General features: G+C 39.3%; 1 protein-coding gene across 5 annotated transcripts in view; it reads right to left on the reverse strand.

The window, feature by feature from the left end:
* The window catches only part of UCHL5 (ubiquitin C-terminal hydrolase L5), a 65,452-nt gene that overhangs the window by 38,712 nt on the left and 8,670 nt on the right, over nucleotides 1–18,070 (reverse strand). For 4 of the 5 annotated variants that reach the window (XR_012779110.1, XM_075528553.1, XM_075528549.1 and 1 more), the window contains exons 2-3: nucleotides 13,811–13,874; nucleotides 12,062–12,167 (exon numbers count right to left, since the gene is read on the reverse strand). The exons of the other annotated variant lie outside the window; for it this stretch is intronic. Coding sequence is in view for 3 of the 4 variants with exons in the window: in XM_075528553.1 (XP_075384668.1) it covers nucleotides 12,062–12,167; nucleotides 13,811–13,874 (170 nt within the window). In the remaining variant the exon portion in view is untranslated. The remainder of the gene's footprint in view (nucleotides 1–12,061; nucleotides 12,168–13,810; nucleotides 13,875–18,070) is intronic. 5 annotated transcript variants of the gene reach the window in all.

Consider the following 18,070-nt stretch of genomic DNA (forward strand, 5'->3'; position numbering starts at 1 on the left):
GCAGCTGTACATGGACAAAGAGGCCGCTGTATGAACAGAAGGTGGAAATACTGCATGGCTTAAAATCCAGAGGAGTTTGTGTCAGGGTTTTATGCTTTTGCCATACTATTCAATCTGTATGCTGAGCAGCTAATCCAGGAGGCTGGACTATATGATAAGAACGTAGAATCAGGATTAGAAGGAGACCTAGTAACACCCTGAAATGTGGAAATGATGCAACTTTGCTTGCTGAAAGCAACAAGGGCTTGAAGCACTTACTGATAGGAGAAAAGGACAGCAGCCTTCAATATGGATTGCAATTCAATGTAAGAAAACCCAAAACCTCACAACTGAACTAATAGATAACATCATAACAAACAGAAAAAACAAATGGTCAAGAACTTCATCTTGCCTGGATCCACAATCAATGTTCATAGAAGCAGCAGCCAAGAAATCAAATGATGTATTGCATTAGGCAAATATGCTATAAAAGATTCCTTCAAAGTGTTTAAGAGCAAGGATGTCACTTTGAGGACTAGGGCAAAGGTGTGCCTGACCCAAACCATATTTTCAATAGTTTCATGTGCACGTGAAAGTTTAATTTTAATTAAATACAGAAAGCCAAAGAATCCGTACATTTGAATTATGGTGCTGGTGAAGAATATTCAAAGTACCACTGACTGTCCAAAGAACACACCTGTCTTAGAAGAAGTACAGCCAGAATGCTCCATGGAGGGGAGTAGGGCAGGACTTCATCTATTGTAATTTGGATATGCTGTCAGCAGAGATTGGCCCCTGGAAAAAGGTAAAGTGGAGTGGCAGTGAAAAAGAAGACTTTCCACTAGAAGGACTGACACAGTGCCTGCAAAAGTGGGCTGAAAAAAAAGAATTGTGAGGCAGTGCTTAGTCCTGGTGTGCTATGGGTCGCTATGGCACTACCTAACAACTCCCTTTTAACAGAAGATTGTTATGTTAATTTGGGATAACCCTCAACATTTATTCCCTAATTAGTATATACCTTTTAGATCTCAGCAGAAACTCAAACTGTCACTCAAGGAAGTTGTCCTTTGGCTTAGATGGACTCCCCCTGTTACATGTATGTTGCAAAGAATTTACCCTTGCCCAGAGAAAGGCCTGGCTTTAGCCATAAATTTGTCGGAGGTAATCTCTATAGTCTTTAAGTTCATGCCAAATATCTTTTATTTGGGGGCTTTGGGTCAGACCTGATCATCCAACCATGTGATTTAGCGTGAGGCTTTGAGTTATAGCAGATAGTCTAACAACATGATTTAAAATGGGGACTTTGAGTCACACTAAATTATCTAAATTTAACTTCTGAAGAAGCTGGAAACTGAAATCAGGCATGTAGGTAGCCAACCAGGTCTACATGACTAAGCTTCAATAAAAAGTTTAGACACCAAGGCCTAAGTGATGCTCCTTGGTTGTTAATATTCTGCCACATATCACTACTGGGAAATCAGTACTGCCTGAAACGCCATTGGGAAAGGGTAACTGACAGCTCCAAGAATAAAATTTGCTTTGACTATGCCTCATGCATTGTTTCCTTTTAAATGACTCTAATATGTATTCTTTAAATGTAATAAATAGCTGAAGCTATACCAGCTTTCTATGAATTCTTCAAGTGAATCATTGAAAGTAAAGAAAGGTTGGTTTCAAGGACCCTCAAACCTGCAATGTGTCAGAATTGAGGGCAGTATTGAACATCTACTATGTACCAGAAAAGAAAACCAAACTCACTGCCATTAAGTTGATTCCAACTCCTACTGACCCCACAAGACTTGATAGAACTGCTCCTATGGGTTTCAGACTGTTTAAAGTAGTAGAAAGCCCCAAGTATCTCCAGTGGTTTTGAACTGGTAACCTTCCAGTTAGCAGCCCAATGAGTAGCCACTATGCCACCAGAACTCCTGTGTCTAGTTTCAAGTGGATGAAATAAAATTAAAGAAGCCATTACTTGGAGGGAGGGTGTGTGTGTGTGTGTGTGTGTGTGTGTGTCACACACATATGTATGGGGGCCTCCAAAATTACACAGCAAAATAAAATTGGAATTATCTCACAAACTTTTTGGATGTGTATACATGTACAGAAAAATCTTTACCAACAAAGAAACGTTTTTCTGTATTATACACTTTGTAATGTTTAAATTTGGTATAAGCATATATTCTTCAGACTGTAAAAATAACAAACTTTTCTAAAGAGGAGAAAAATCACCCGAAGCGCTTTTAAAATTATCCATTCCTTATCCTTTATCTCCTAGCCCCAATACAGTAATCACAAACTGTAGTTTTAAAAACATAATTAAGGTGCTAAAATGATACTTAAGTATTGCAGTTCAGTGAACTACTTAATATGACTCTTCTAGCCATCGTCTTTGTAACTCCCACCAAGTGACCTTTTTTCCCCGATAACCTGAGCAAGGAAAAAAATAAGACATTCAGTTGTGTGTGATTAATAGAGCTAATTGTGACTGTAAAAATTTGGAACTCTCGGATCAGTTACCAGGCATCAAAGAACAAAAAATCGTATCATTGACTGCACACCTCCATGATAGGATCGCTGAAGACAAATGGGTGCATAAGCAAATGTGGTGAAGAAAGCTGATGGTGCCCGGCTATCAAAAGAGATAGTGTCTGGGGTCTTAAAGGCTTGAAGGTGAACAAGCGGCCATCTAGCTCAGAAGCAAAAAAGCCCACATGGAAGAAGCACACCGGCCAGTGCGATCACGAGGTGCCAAGGGACCAGGTATAAGGCATCATGCAAAAAAAACAACAACGATATAAGTGTGTGTATATATGTGTATATGTATATGTATATATATACCATATTAAATGAAGGAGGAAGTGCAGAGTGGAGACCCAAGGCCCAAGTGTCGGCCAATGGAGATCCCCTCATAGAGGGGTTTAGGAGAGGAGATGGGTTAATTAGGGTGCGAGGTAGTACCGATGAAGAACACAGCTTTCCCCCAGATCCTGGATGCTTCCTCCCCCCAACTACCATGATCCGAATTCTACCTTGCAGGACTGGATAGGGCAGAGGCTGTACACTGGTACATATGAGGGCTGGAGGTACAGGGAATCCAGGGTGGATGATACCTTCAGGACCAAGGGAGTGAGGGGCGATGCTGGGAGAGTGGAGGGTGAGTGGGTTGGAAGGGGGGAACTGATTACAAGGATCCACATGTGACCTCTTCCCTGGGAGAGGGACAGCAGAGAAGGGGGGAAGGGAGACTCCGGATAGGGCAAGATATGACAAAATAACGATGTATAAATTACCAAGGGCACATGAGGGAGGGGGGAATGGGGAGGGAGGGGAAAAAAAAGAGGACCTGATGCAAGGGGCTTAAGTGGACAGCAAATGCTTTGAGAATGATTGGGGCAGGGAATGTATGGATGTGCTTTATACAATTGATGTATGTATATGTATGGATGGTGATAAGAGTTGTATGGGTCCCTAATAAAATGTAAAAAAAGAAAAGAGGAGAAAAAAATGATTAGGGCAGGGACTGTACAGATGTGCTTTATACAATTGATGTATGTATATGTATGAACTGTGATAAGAATTGTATGAGCCCCTAATAAATTGTTAAAATTAAAAAAAAAAATTTGGAACTCTGATGTGAGGATTGGACAATTTTGCCACCATGTTGTCTGCCATCTCAGAAGCAAAATGTGAGGATCTCAGTACCATCAATAAAGAAGAACCAAATCAGGAGTGGAGATTACCTTTGAACCTCCTAGATCCAGGTTCAGGAAACTGTGACACCACAAGAGCAGCAGAGGAGCGGCAGCAGGAATGAGTCAGAGCAGCAGACAAAGTGGTAGGTTTCCCAGCTCACAGTAAAGAATAAAGCTGAGCCTTCAGATAAGAGATCCATTTTTAGAGTGGGATCTCTGCAGCCGTTTAACCGAGGAAGCTAGTTTTGTGATCCTTGGACCCACAGCCAAATTCCTTCAAGTTGAATGGCAGCTTATGGCAGACAGACTGGAGTCTTAGGGGGCACTTATTAGCACTTCTAAGAGGCCAGGACAAAGCCAAGGGCTGCCCACCGGTATGTCAAAGAAGGGGCTTCCCTGACCAAAGAACTATATCCTAAACATTTCTGATGCTCATTAACTTCCCTAATAAACCCTAAAACCACAAGTATTGCCTTTGAGTTCTACATGGCCATTGCAATGAATTATTGAAGCCAGGAGAAATTAAGAAAGTGCTATGGAAAGGGATGGTTGGAAGTAGAAATGGTAAGGAAGGTGGAGGCATGTATGACCCTTGCCACATAGGAATCAACCTTAGGCAACTGTGGAGTTTGGGTTTTTTTCCTTTCCCCTTTTGAAGTCAGAGGAGGGTTCAGATGCCAGCTATTCTCACAAATATAAAAACATTACAATTCTGTGATGAAGTAAATTTCTTAATATGGCTCTTCTAGTCACGTCTTTGTAACTCTCACCAAATGATTGGTGGGATGTATAAATAGGGCATGTGAAGCACTAAGAAGGGAATGGCCAGTTTTGGTTGCCATTCCATGTGTATGAAAGAGCCAGAACAGGAACAGAGAAAACTCTCTTCAGAGCCATCAGATAAAAAAAATTGCCAGCAGAGCATGTTCAAAATCCCCACGTGAAGTGGCAGAAGCAGCAGAGGCCATGCCAGATAAGTGACCTCAGGAAAATTAATTACTCTAGGCCATGATGTTGTCATCTGTGCAATGAAGGCAGCAACCTCACAGAGGTGTTGTAAGGATTAAATGAAATAATACATTTAAAGCACAACATCTGGAACACTGGAAGTATGGTAAATGTTGGCTACTACTATGTTATTGTAACTACCATTAATAAGAAGGAATATGACTGGCTAGTTTACTGTTCCGTCCTTAGTAGCTAAAAACAGCCTACTGATGCCCACCAGAAAGCAGATGCTCATAGACTACCTGTTGATTAATGAGACAAAGTGCTTTATAAAGAGATTCACTTTCAGCACTAACTATATCTAAGTGTAAATTCTGCAGGAGGAACGGGGAAGGATACTTTTTAACTACACATGAAACCATATTTTCAAAAGTCTTAAATTTAAAATGAACGTCTGACTGCTCTAAAAATCTCAACTCAAAAAAGTTGAGAAATTAATTTGAAAGAGAAGACTGTAAAATAAGGGAAAGAAGTTATAACTAAAATAGCACTGCTTGATCTGAAAGGGTAGTGAGTAGAGCAGCCATGTGACTTTGTTCACCTAGTTTCTAAGATCACCTACTTTATCCTAAGTAGTTTTTAAGTCACAGACTAATTTTTAAAATGTACTCATATTTAACATGGCTGTTAAGTACTACTCAAACAACATTTTCGTTTTCAGTGTTTCCAAATAGGACAAATAAATGGAGTCCTCCAATGGAACATTTTCCTTTCCTAATAACTGTATAGATTATAATAACCAAACTCAAATCTACTACCATTGAATCACTCCTAAAGACAGCTACCCTAAAGGTCGGAGTAGAGTTGTTCCCTCAAGTTTCTGAGGTTGTAAGTCTTTACAGGAGCCAAAAGCTTCAGCCTTCTTCCTTGGAGCTGACAGTGGGTTTGAACCATCAACCTTGTAGTTAGCAGCCCAATGCTTAACCCCCTATATCACCAATGCTCATCATTTAGACTACAGTTCTCACAGTGGGATTCATAGATTCACAGGGATTCTCAAGACTTCTTCAAGGAGTTTGTGAGCTCCTCATTGTTCCTACAGTGTTTTTACATTTGCACTGATGATAGGAAATCAATTGTGGGTCCTCAGAGGAAAATACTTAACATTCTTTATTTAAACGCCCAGTGAGAGAATCTGCTCAGTATTATGATGCTAAACATGCTTCTTTTTACCAAATTTCTTTACAGCCCTGAGTGATCCAGGCTGTATTGTTATAGGATAATATTTTTTTTCTTTTCAAAGTATATAGCATTCTTCAGACCCTATCAGAATTATCATATTAGAAACCCTACCTAGAGAACTGACTTTACCTTGCACACACCTGTTTAACTCCTTACTGTAAACAAAGTTGAAACACTCTAGTGCGAAAAAAGCAGATGACTGCTATCCTAATGTTGTAGATTTGGAAGTCAGTGGACTTTGGTTCAAATATCTTGCTTTTCACGTTACCCATACACTTGCTGTGTTCATACTTTGCGTTTTGTGACATGTCTGTTCCTATAGGCAGTGTTGCCTTAGTGAATGAGCATTATTGAAATGTTCGCCTTTAGTCTATCTAACCCTCTGTGTTGGACAGGGTTCTCTAGAGAGACAAACCAGATTGCTTATAAATATATTTATAAAGATAGATATATAATACAAGAAATGAACCGTTAAATTATATACAGATAGATAATATAAGAAATTAACAATTATAAAGCAGTGAGACACTAGCAGTCCTTGAAGGCTTAAGAGCTGCCAGTTGCCAGTCCCTTTCTGTAGAGAGAGCTGGGCTATATATACTCGGGCGGCAAACAGCAAGGCAGGTCACCAACTGTCACCACCTGTCGGTCCCCAGCTCGAGATGAACATTCCAATCGTGTGGGCTTAAAGGGACCTCAACTTACAGCGACAGTCCACAGGCTAGGCATCCCACAGGTAGTGTACCCCTTTAAATTGAGGCACAGAACAAGCAAGGCGAGGCTCACCGAGCCATTTATCCCTCTGCCCTTCAGTTAATCCTACTTGTGTTTATCAGCCAGGCTGGCACAATAAACTATCGCACCCTCACTGCTTTCTCAGTGTTCCATTACTTAAGTTTTAAACCTAAGTGCACATCCCACGTATTTTAGTCTGAAAAGCTTCCCTATAGATGTATATTTTCCTTCTCTCACTAGTCCTTCAAATAATGATACTACTTTGGCTAAATGATGATACTACTATTAGAATTGGAGGGCTGGTGGTGTAGTGGTAGATTATGCATTAGACTGCTAACAGGTTGACAGGTCAAAAGTGCCAGCTGCTCCAAGAGGGAAAGACATGGCTTTTTTCTCCCATAAAGTGTTCCAGTCGTGGAAACCCACAGGGGCAGTTCTGTACTGGCCATTGGGTCACTAAGATTCAGAAAAGATTGGGAAATATATGAACTGTAGCTATCAGAATGGACTTTTGTGCTCACACTGAATCATAACCCCCAATCGTAGAACAATTAGTTCCAATGATGTGGCCCTGCTCAATTCTTGCCCTCATGAAGTGATTAATGGAGGAGGCTCTAGAAAAGAGTGTGGAGACGAAATCAGAAAGAGTACTATCTAGGATCTTAAAAGCCTGTCTTAAAACAAGTAGCCACATTAAGTGAGGAGGTGTCAGCTAAGTCCACACAGAAGGAGCACACCAGCCCGTGTGAGCCAAAGACTCTAAATGATAAAGTCCACGAGCAGAGCAGAGAATAGCATTACACCTTAAATTGTGTACCCGCGTACATACAATGGAGTACTACCCATGCCTAAAATGCAGCAGTGAAACACATCGCCGCATGGGAGGGGCTGGAGGGAATCATAACTGAAGTAAGCCAAGCACAAAAGGGCAAACACAGCATGTGTCCACTGAGATAAGCATTTGAAAAAGGGTAGGGTGCATAGGGGAAAAGCTAATATATACATACATCCCTGCAGTGAGGTCCAGCAATGATGGCAGAGGCCAAACAGATCCAGGGATACATACAGCAGACAACTAAATAAGAGGTGGAAAGAATGAAGAAACAAAAACATGGGTAGGGTAGGAGAGGGCACTAATCCACCCAAGTGGGGGTGGTATTATTTATATCTCCACAGAAAGAGACCAGGCTTCAACCCGATGTGCCAAAAGGTGAATACAACATACCGGCATGTACCAGGGAACCAATAGAGAGATATGCGGGGTTGGCCTCAATCCCAACTATGTTGACACCCCTACCCCCCAAGAAGAATTCACTTTAGGGGACAGCACTGGGGCCACAGCTTGGGGAGAGGGGCGTGTCAGATTAGAGCACATAGGAGAAACAACGGGATGGAAAGGGAGGAGAGGACATCCTAGCCCACCAAGCCCCAAAGATGATGTTCCTGCTCAGAGCAACAACACACAGGAAGGACCATAGGGCCGGCCCCACCAAGAGACACGCCATCCCTCACTGAACCATGACGCCACAGGCCACAGCACAGGAGACACAGTGCACGGTCTGGCCCATCACACTGGGCGAGATGAGCAGAGGGCACGCAGCAGAGCAGCAGGGGGTGCAGAGTGATGACAACCCCAGGGAAGACCAAAAACAGACTTGGGATCCAGTGTGTGGCGCCCCATCAGACTCGACGTGAAACACTTAAAGGCCAACAAACAGAACCTTGAACTATTTATGGGCTTTTCCGTTTTTGTCAGTGTCTTTCTGTTATTGTTATTTTGTTCTTTGTTACTGTTGTTGGTGTTGACTTCCTTTGTTGTTTTATTTAGCTTTGCCTGGATTTTGCACTTATTAATTTATCTTGGGAGACAGTGTGGCACCCCATCAGACTCAATGGGAAACACTCACAATGACCAACAAACAGACCTTGAACTATTTATAAGCTTCTCCATTTTTTGTCAGTGGCTTTCTTTTCGTTATTGTTATTTGGGTAGTTTTTTTTGCTGTTATTGTTTTCTTGATTTTGACTTCCTTTGTTGTTCAATTGGCATTGCCTGTTTTTTGCACTTATTAATGTATCTGCATGTCTATCTAGATAAGATAGGTGGGATAAATAATTTGGAGATGAAAAGAATGGGACCAATGGTTCCGGGATGATATGGGAGGAGAGGTGGGAGAAAAGTGTGTGGGGGGAGGGGTGTTGAACAACCCAAGGACAAGGGAACTAAAATCAAAGGAAAGGAGGTCGTAGGATGCCTAGGGGGGCTCAATCAAGGGCAATGTAGCTGCGAGGAATTACTAAACCCAAACAAAGACTGAACATGATGGTGGGACAAGATGAAAGTAAAAAGGAAATAGAGGAAAGAACTAGGAGCAAAGGACATTTATAGAGGCCTCAATACAGGCATATACATACATAAACATATATATAATGATGTACTCACATCTATATGTTAAGAATTAAGGTTGCAGATGGACATTGAGCCTCGACTCAAGTACTCCCTTTACTCAAGAATACTTTGTTCTAACAATCCGGCATTCTGTGATGCTCACCTTCCTGACAGGATTGCTGAAGAAAAAATAGGTGCATAAGCATATGTGGTGAAGAAAGCTGATGGTACCTGGCTATCAATAGATATAGCATCTGGGGTCTTAAAGGCTTGAAGATAAAACAAGCCATCATCTAGCTGAGAAGCAACAAAGCCCACATGGATGAAGCACACCAGAAGCCTGTGTGATCATGAGGTGTCGATGGGATCAGGAATTGGCCATCTAAGACCCTGAATAAAACTACAGCCAAGCTAAAGGGGCAGGCGCATGGAGTGGTGACCCAATGCCATCAGTAGACAATTGGACATTCCCTCACAGAGGGGTCATAGGGAAGAGATGAGCCAGTCAGGGTACAGAAAAGCACCGATGAAACACACAACTTTCCTCTAGCTCTTTGATGCTTCCTTCCCCCCACTATCATGACCTCTCTTCTACCTTACAAATCAGATTAGACCGGAACATGCACACTGCTACAGATAAGAGCCTGCAACATAGGGTATCCAGGACAGATAAACGCTTCAGGGCCAACAAGGAGAGTAGAAGTACCAGGAGAATTAGGGGAGGGTGGGGGGAGAAAAGGGGAATTGATTACAAGGATCAACTATAACTCCCTCCCAGGAGGACGAATAATGGGAAAGTAGGGTGAGGGGCAAAGAAGGATGATGTAAGATATGGACAAAACAATCTAACTTCTCAAGGGTTCATGAGGGAGGGCGGGCGGGGTATGGAGGGGGAGGAAATGGGGAGCTGATATCAGGGGTTCAAGTAGGAAGAGAATGCTTTGAAATTGATGATAGAAGCTTATGTGCAAATGTGCTTGATGCATTGGAGGAATGTATGGATTGTGATGAGAGTTTAGAGCCCCCAATAAAAGTATTTTTCAAAAATTCTGTGTACCCGGTTTGCAGAAGGCGATGGATGACTGTGGAAGCTCAAAATTCAATTGCAGAGTCCCACGTGGATTGTCTCCATTAAATTCCCTCAGGCCGCTGACCACAGATGTGAATAACCTTGCACTCAGAGAGCATTGGAAAATGAATTGCTGCAGATACTATTAGACTAAAAAGTGACATATTATCATTTGTTTTCTTTCTGGCCATTTTTTATTTGTTGTAGTTTTTGCTATCCTCTGCTTTCACTTGGATTGAGGTTTTTCTGTGTTCTATTGTGTTGTTATTGTTGGAGTCTTCATATAACTTTCTTTATATGAGATCCAATATAGGTAAATCTATAGGCAAACAATAATTCCTTGGGATTATGGCAGAGGAGACTGGGGGGAGGGGTAATAAGGGTACAAGAATGAAAAAAATGTTCTAAAGTTGTGGTGGTGATTGCACAACCCTTTTTAATATATTTAAATTATTTAATTGCATGGCACATGAATTTTAGGTCAATAAACCCATTAAAAAATCAAATGTTAAAAAAACATAGCATTTGAGCACACATGGACAACAGCACTGAACTGTTTCAATGTTTAAATACACATATGTATGTAAAAAACAATAAAACCCAGTTTCACTTAAGAACATCATTAATGAAGCAGCAATTTGTTTTTATTAAATTTCAAACTTGAAGTACACATCTTTTTAATATTATATGAAAAAAATAGGAAATACAAATAAAACACTTTAGCTACACAGTAAGATATGATTTTTGTCACAAAGCTACTCATGATTGAGTTGAGCTAAGTTGGCTGCTTTTCTTTGGAGCACCATTTCTACTTAAAAAGATGAGTGTCGGGCAAAATTAGCTATTCAGATTAGGGTACTTGATAGTTTCTTGAAAATAAGTGAAATAAACCTGTCACCTGATAAAAAAAATAAGTGAAATAAATCTATCTTCCATTGATAAAATTTGAACTAAATCATAGTTTTGTAAAATTTGCCTTTGTGAACCTAACAGTACCATATGTAATGTGTATAAGCTGATTTTTCAGAACAATTTTTATGCAGTCTTTGTAGTAAAATTTGGTGCCTCAGCTGATATTCGGGTGGGCTTATACTCGAATATATGCGGTATTTCAGTACTTCAATGACTTTTCTGATGAGTTAGGTAGTGAACATTAGCAAGAGGAATTTGTATAATTAAATGTTTCAACCGTGAAGACCTACATAAGTTGGGAAATTTTCCAACTGACCAATGTATGATGTTACAAAATCATACATAAGTAAAAGACATATTTAAAGGGCAAAGTAAACCAAAGAATTTTAATACAAAAAAACACAAAAAAGTCCATTAATAAGGTCTGATTTCACACTGCAATGAAACTTTAAAAAAAAAAACATACTTACAAATAATACTTACAAAGCAATACATTTGAAGAATATATGTTCACACTTATCTCAAAAAGATATTCAAATATTTCTCCCTTTCCCAACCACACATACAAGCAGGTATTAAAAGCTTGTGGGGAAATTTCTATTATCTTTTAATTCCACTTTTCCACAAATTTTTTGAAGGCTCTCAGACATATGAGACTAGATTTTCTTCATATATTTCAACCACAAACAAGAAAGCATGGTAGCCAGTTAAAGCAGATATGAGAATCCAATTTTGTTAAATTAAAGCACATTTTAAAGAACGCTTTAAATATGTAAAAAAATTGATTCTTCTAATTTTCTTTTTGTAAACATGGTAATTTTTCTATAAAAATATATCATGTTAACATTTTAATGAGTTTACTGTTCTTTTTAAATGAATCAGCATTTTTTATTGCTAAGTTTTAATATATGATACAGTAACTCAATGATCACAGTTGATATAAACAAAAGCTCTTTGAGGATGTCAATCGTGTGTAAAAGAGTCCTGATACCAAGTTTAAAGTTGCTACACTAGAGGCACAGAGGTAGCACAGAGTCCTGTCCATAAAAAAGGGCTGCTTTTGAGATTTTCCAGAGTATCCTGGGACCATACCTGCTTGGCAAAAAATATTGTGTCAAGTCGGGAATCCTGAACCACAGAGCCTGCTGGTTCTTCTCCTGGCTGCCATTTGAAAAGAAAAATTAATCCATGAACTGGCCTACAAAATAAAACACAAATTAATGACACTAAACCCTGCTTTTTTTTGTAACATGTAATTAATACATTAAATTTTAGTCAGATAGGTAACACATATAGAATGGTAAATGAAGTAAATTAAGTACTAAGGATGAGAACATTTTTGTTGCTATTGTCATTTATAATCACTAAAGTGCTACCTAAAATGAGGTTAATAACATTTAAAATTGTATTACCTAATATAGAATTATAACAAAAGTTTAATGGGGGATTCATTTCTAAATTATATCACATCTCACTGAAAATTTAAAAACTATGAAGCTATTAACCTGTATAAAAATCTGACATATGAATAAAGTTCACAGATGATGTTTACAGATAAATGGGTAAAAGCTCATGAATATTATTAAATATGAGTCTCTTGCATATTATCATTGAATTCATAAATAATCTTCAAGCTATATAGTATGAATGGTTGTTCTCCTCTTATATACATGCTGTTAAACTAAAACATTAGATTACTACTTTAGGATTTCCTCCACTCTTTTATAATTTCACTTAGTGAAACTGTTATCTTTTTAGAAAATGTTTCTTTCATTAACCTTCCCTGATCACTCTCACTCAGTCAGAATCAATCTCATATTCCACCTAAAGTGATCCCTCTTTTTGTGAAGATGGGAGGAAGGAGTTCCCCTTCCTTACTATTAAAGACTAGTTCTAGCCCTAATGGTACAGAGTGTTAGACGTTAGGCTGCTAACTGCAAAGTCCATTCAAGCCATCAGCCATTCTGCGGGACATACGTGAGCCAATCTGCTCCCTGTGAAACAAGGGCTGTCGGAACCTCTATGAAGCAGTTCTCTGTCCTAGAGTCACTATGAGTAGCAATCAAGTCAACAGCAGTGGCTGGTGATGAGGCAGTCAGAGCTCACATCTTTCATTTTCAAAGACAGCAAGAGCTCTGCCACCGTCAAAACTCCACTAGTCTCTCTTAGGGTCAACGGTGAATGTAGGGAGAAGTGAGAGTAAGGAAGAAGCTTAAAAGATAATTATGGTGAGAAAGATGGGAAAAGAAAGTACTTCCTGGAATACACATTTGAAACTTGGAATGTAATTTCCCTATAGTACTATTAGGATTCAGTATCTTTCAAATGTATATTGTAGATTGCCATGTTCTAGAACTACTGATAGACATATGATTTTTGTGAAAAAACCAACCAATTGGTATTTTGTGGGTATGAAGTTACAAAGAATTAGGTTTGAATCCTCAACAAATTACTTATCTAAGTACTTCAGGTTCATGGTTAACACCTATCACACAAGATTGGGGAAAAAAACCTTGAGATAATTTGTTGAACCTAAGAATATCTAAGTAAAATTAAAACCAAATCTGATGATCCTCTAAACCGAAACCGAAAACCAAACTCACTGCCATTGAGTAGATTCTGACTCACAGTGACCCTATAGCACAGGGTAGTGCTTGCCCTTGGGTTTCTGAGACTTTAAATCATTATGGAACTAGACAGTCTCATGTTTCTCCTGCAGAACAGCTAATGGATTTGAACTGCCAATGTTGTGGTTAGCAGTGCAATCCACAGTCCACTATACTACCAAGGATACTTGCTAAGCTATGGACATATATAAACATACTAAGATTAAAAACTTACTTTAACTTTTCAAAATTCTCAGGCTCCAAACTCCATATTTCTTCTACTTGGGTTCCTCGACAACCTATAAGAAGAAATTATTTTCATCCGAAAAAAAAAGTTTTTATTTTCACTGTTAAATAAATATTAAGGAAGAAAATTCACATTTGTGGCAGTAAGCATAACAATCTAAAGTTCACAGCCAAATTCAATTACTTTTCTAATATTTTCCTATTATTTATGAGTATATAACTACTAATTTTTTAATCCAAGAGTTTACATTTTTGAATCACTATCATACAGACTCTCAAACTCACCCGCCTAACCCACTCATTCTGTCCTTAGTCCTATTTTTATCTTACTATAATTTTTTTCACTCTCCTGCACCACGTACATCCAGCCTGCCACCATGGAAAGGCAATGGTTACTACTTAACAAGGACTTTAAAATCATATTTTAAGTTCAGACCCTTTTCTTAGAATTCCAAATCTCTATTTTCAACTACTTCATGGTCACCAGCATCATCCTACATCAAAATGTACTCTTCCTTTAAGACAGTTGTTCTCAACCAGAGCAATTTTCCCCCAAAGGATATATTTGGCGTGTTTTCTAGGCATGGCTATTGGGAATGAAGTGGCTACTAACTGGCATCTAAAGATTGAGACACAGGAGCCTATTCAAACATCATACATTGCAAAAGACAGCCCCCATCAACAAAGAACATTCAGGCCAAAATTATTCACAGTGCTGAGGTTGCGAGAAACCCTGCTCTAAAAGAATTATACTAATGGTGTAGTGGATAAAAGTACAGCCCCAAACAGCCATGGTCAAATTCTGGCTCCTCCAGTTACTAGCTACATATTAGCTCATCTGTTTTTCCAGATCAAAGAGATGTTAGGAGGAATACATGAGATGATGCACCATACCCTTAATAAAGGGCATGGCATACTCTGAATATTCACTTCACGACCACAACCCAAAAGACAGCATCATCTATGTGTGAAACGAACGTTTTCTAATCTTTGCAAGACAGCTATTATAGAGGGGCAGGGTTAGGGATGTTATGTGATTTACTAAAATATACTATACCTAAAAACAAAAGAAAGCAAAACCTCACTACCATAGAGTCAATGTCGACTCAATAATGACACTACAAGACAAGGTAAAACTGCCCCTGTGAGTTTCCAAGAAATGCTTAATTTTCTGCATCAACTTGGTTAAGGTAGTACTCAGCCATTTAATTAAACATTATCTAGGTATTGCTATGAAGGTATTTAGAGTTGTGATTAACATCTGCAGTCACTTAAGTGAAGAGATCCCCATCAACGAGTAGTCCTCATCCAGCCAGCTGAAGGTCTGGAGAACAAAACCTAAAATTTCTAAAAGAAATGCTGCCTCAAACAGCAATAGCAACTCCTATCAGAGTTCCCAGACTGCTGGCATGCCCTACAAATTTTAGACTTTGCAGTCTCCACAATCTTGTGAGTCAATTCCTTAAGACAAAAGATTGATGCGTGTGTGTGTGTGTTTGAACTTTGATACAGAATTTGAAAAAAAATTGTTCTAGAGAAACAGAATCTTTTCTAAATTGGTTCTAAGGTTTCTAGAATAGCTTGTCATAGCTGATTAGAGGACAATGTTCATAAAATGATCTACAAAGACACACAAAATATTGCCAATGGACATTCCTAATGAAATTCGCATGAGACTAGGTTTTGGGTGACAGTTTATTTGATACCTTATAACATTTCTGTCAGCCTAGCAAGTACCATTGATAGTGGTTGGTTTACCATAACTAAGCTAGAGGAAGTAGTGAAAGAAAAGGTTAAGCTCAGGATCTCAAATTCTGAGTTCAAGTGCAACGTAACTTAAAAGTGTCCATATCTGCTCTAAAAGAAACTGTAGCCAGGGTTGAGATTGTTGAAAAGCAACTGAAATCCCACCTTCGCAGGGTATCTGTCTCAACCAATTAGAAAGATAGGAAATCGTGACGTGGGAATGAGGGCATTTGGATCTCAGGAGTACTTGTGATGTAGTGATTAAATACTCAGCAGATAATAGACAGGTTGGTAGTTGAAACCTACTAGCTTGTTTGGGAGAAAGGTGCCGCAGTTGACTTCTGTTAAGAATTACGTACATATTTGGAAACCCTATGGGAGCAGCTCTACTTGTCATGTTGGGTCTCTATGAATTTTAGAGGACTGGACAGCTCCTGATAAAGATGGCAACACCTAAACTGTGCCTTCTTCACCAGTAAAAGCTGCTTGTCCACCATTTGAAGAGGTTACCCCATTTTTCTAAAGAATCTATAAAGGCCTCTCATGGGGACCACATAAGGAGGACTAGTCTAGTGGAGCTGTTAACCACAAGGTCAGCAGTTTCAAACGACCAGCCACTCCATGGGGTTAATTAAGATAATAAACTTTCTATTCCCGTAAAGAGTTATCTTTACTATGGGTGTCTCAGAAACCCACAATAGGTAGTTCTACCCTGTGCTATAGGGTAGCCAGGAGTCAGAATTGACTCGATGCCACTGAGTTTGGGTGGGATGGAGGGGGGGAGGGCACAATTGAAGGACATTGATTCTCCTGGGGACCTACCCTTTGGGGCAAATCTAGAACTCAACTGAAATTGCAGCTAGCTCCAAAAGGTGCACAGAATAATCCATGAGGAGGTGCAGTAGACTCCAACAGAACAGCATGATTTTCCCAATGTACATGAATAGAAATTAGAAAATATATTTGTGTATGGCTATTAAGGGATTATGATGGAAGGAATATAAAGTTGGATCTGGTCAAATGGACCCAGAAAGCAGATTTCGGATTCAATGTTGTAGCTTATGGAATTAGAAAGGGCTCCAACAGTTTAGATGGTTGACTGAACATGGGCCAAAGTGACGCTGAACTGCCCTTGCCCAAACTGCCTTGGCACACTGTTGAAGAAAGTAGCCAAAGGACTAAGAAGATAAGAATGTTATGGTGGATTCATCATGTAAGATTTAAACACCCATCCCCAAAGAGTCTAAAGAATCTAAAAGAAATAATCAAATCTAAAAGAAATAAATTTGTGAAGGAAGTCCCAGCAAGCTTGAGCTTTTTGGTCACTCTTCTCTGTACGCCACAAATTGAACAGCAAGTCTTTAAAGGACTAACGTGGTAGGGCAAGATTGGCATGGTTACCATAATAGACGATGGGTTCAAACCAGTAATCAGAATCGTCTGATTTGTGATGACCTATACCATTGGCTAATTCTTTTCCAGTGTCCAAAGAAACGAAATAGATGGGAGGTCTACTAAGTTATTAATCTTTATAAACAAAGGCGTTCTCAGTCAACAGAAGTCTAACTAGAATCACCAAAAGAGTCATGACCCTTTAATTAATTCCCAGACTTGAGCCACTTTATAAAATGGCATGAAGAGGAGGATGGGTCTCCTTGAAGAAGGACCCTGCTACACTGCCACAAATCTACAGTTACAGTCTTTTTCTCAGTATTTCCCCAAAGGGATTTACAGCCTTCTGTAGGAGGTGATTGTACACTACAGAAATAATCAAACGCTTAGGCCATTACTAGACATTGACCCTGAGCTATCATTAATCCTGAGAAATCCAAAATGTCGATGTGGCTCAATAGTCAAAGTAGGCTTATCAAGACCTGGTGATTAATGAAATTTTAGCTCCAGCTCATTTCAGTGGGTGAAATGGGTCTTGTGGGTTTTCAGATCATCCTATGGTTATTTCCTTAGTACCAGAGAACATAACAGAAATACTCCAGAGTGGTTAACCCATCTGTAGAGTATGGAGTAATATAGTAGGAAAGGCCAGTTAAACTCATTTATTAGAAACTAAACATTTAATCATTACCTCCGCATACAAAATTATCAACCAAAAAGTTATTACATTCTTGGAGGGTTTGCACTGACTACTGCCAACATTGAGGACTGAAGAGATGGATAAAAAGCTGGTGAATCTCACATCCCCATTAATTCACCTCTGTGATATATGGAGAAAAAAATTCTTGGGAGAATGAGAGGGCTATAATAAACTTAACCAGGTGGTGTCTCTAATTACAGTTGCTGTTCCTCATGGGGTTTCACATCTAGAGCAAATTAACCAGGGTTTCAAACTGGTTCATTCTAACTTGGCTTCCTGCTGAGATATGTACCCAAGATATATTAAATCAGAATTTATATTTTAACAAGTTCTCACAAGTGATATATAAAATGCCCTGGAAAATCTTTAAGAATCACTTGAAATCTTGTTAAGTGTAGATTGCTTCAGTGT

This window comes from Tenrec ecaudatus, chromosome 1 (genome assembly GCF_050624435.1).
Source record: "Tenrec ecaudatus isolate mTenEca1 chromosome 1, mTenEca1.hap1, whole genome shotgun sequence".
NCBI lineage: Eukaryota > Metazoa > Chordata > Mammalia > Afrosoricida > Tenrecidae > Tenrec > Tenrec ecaudatus.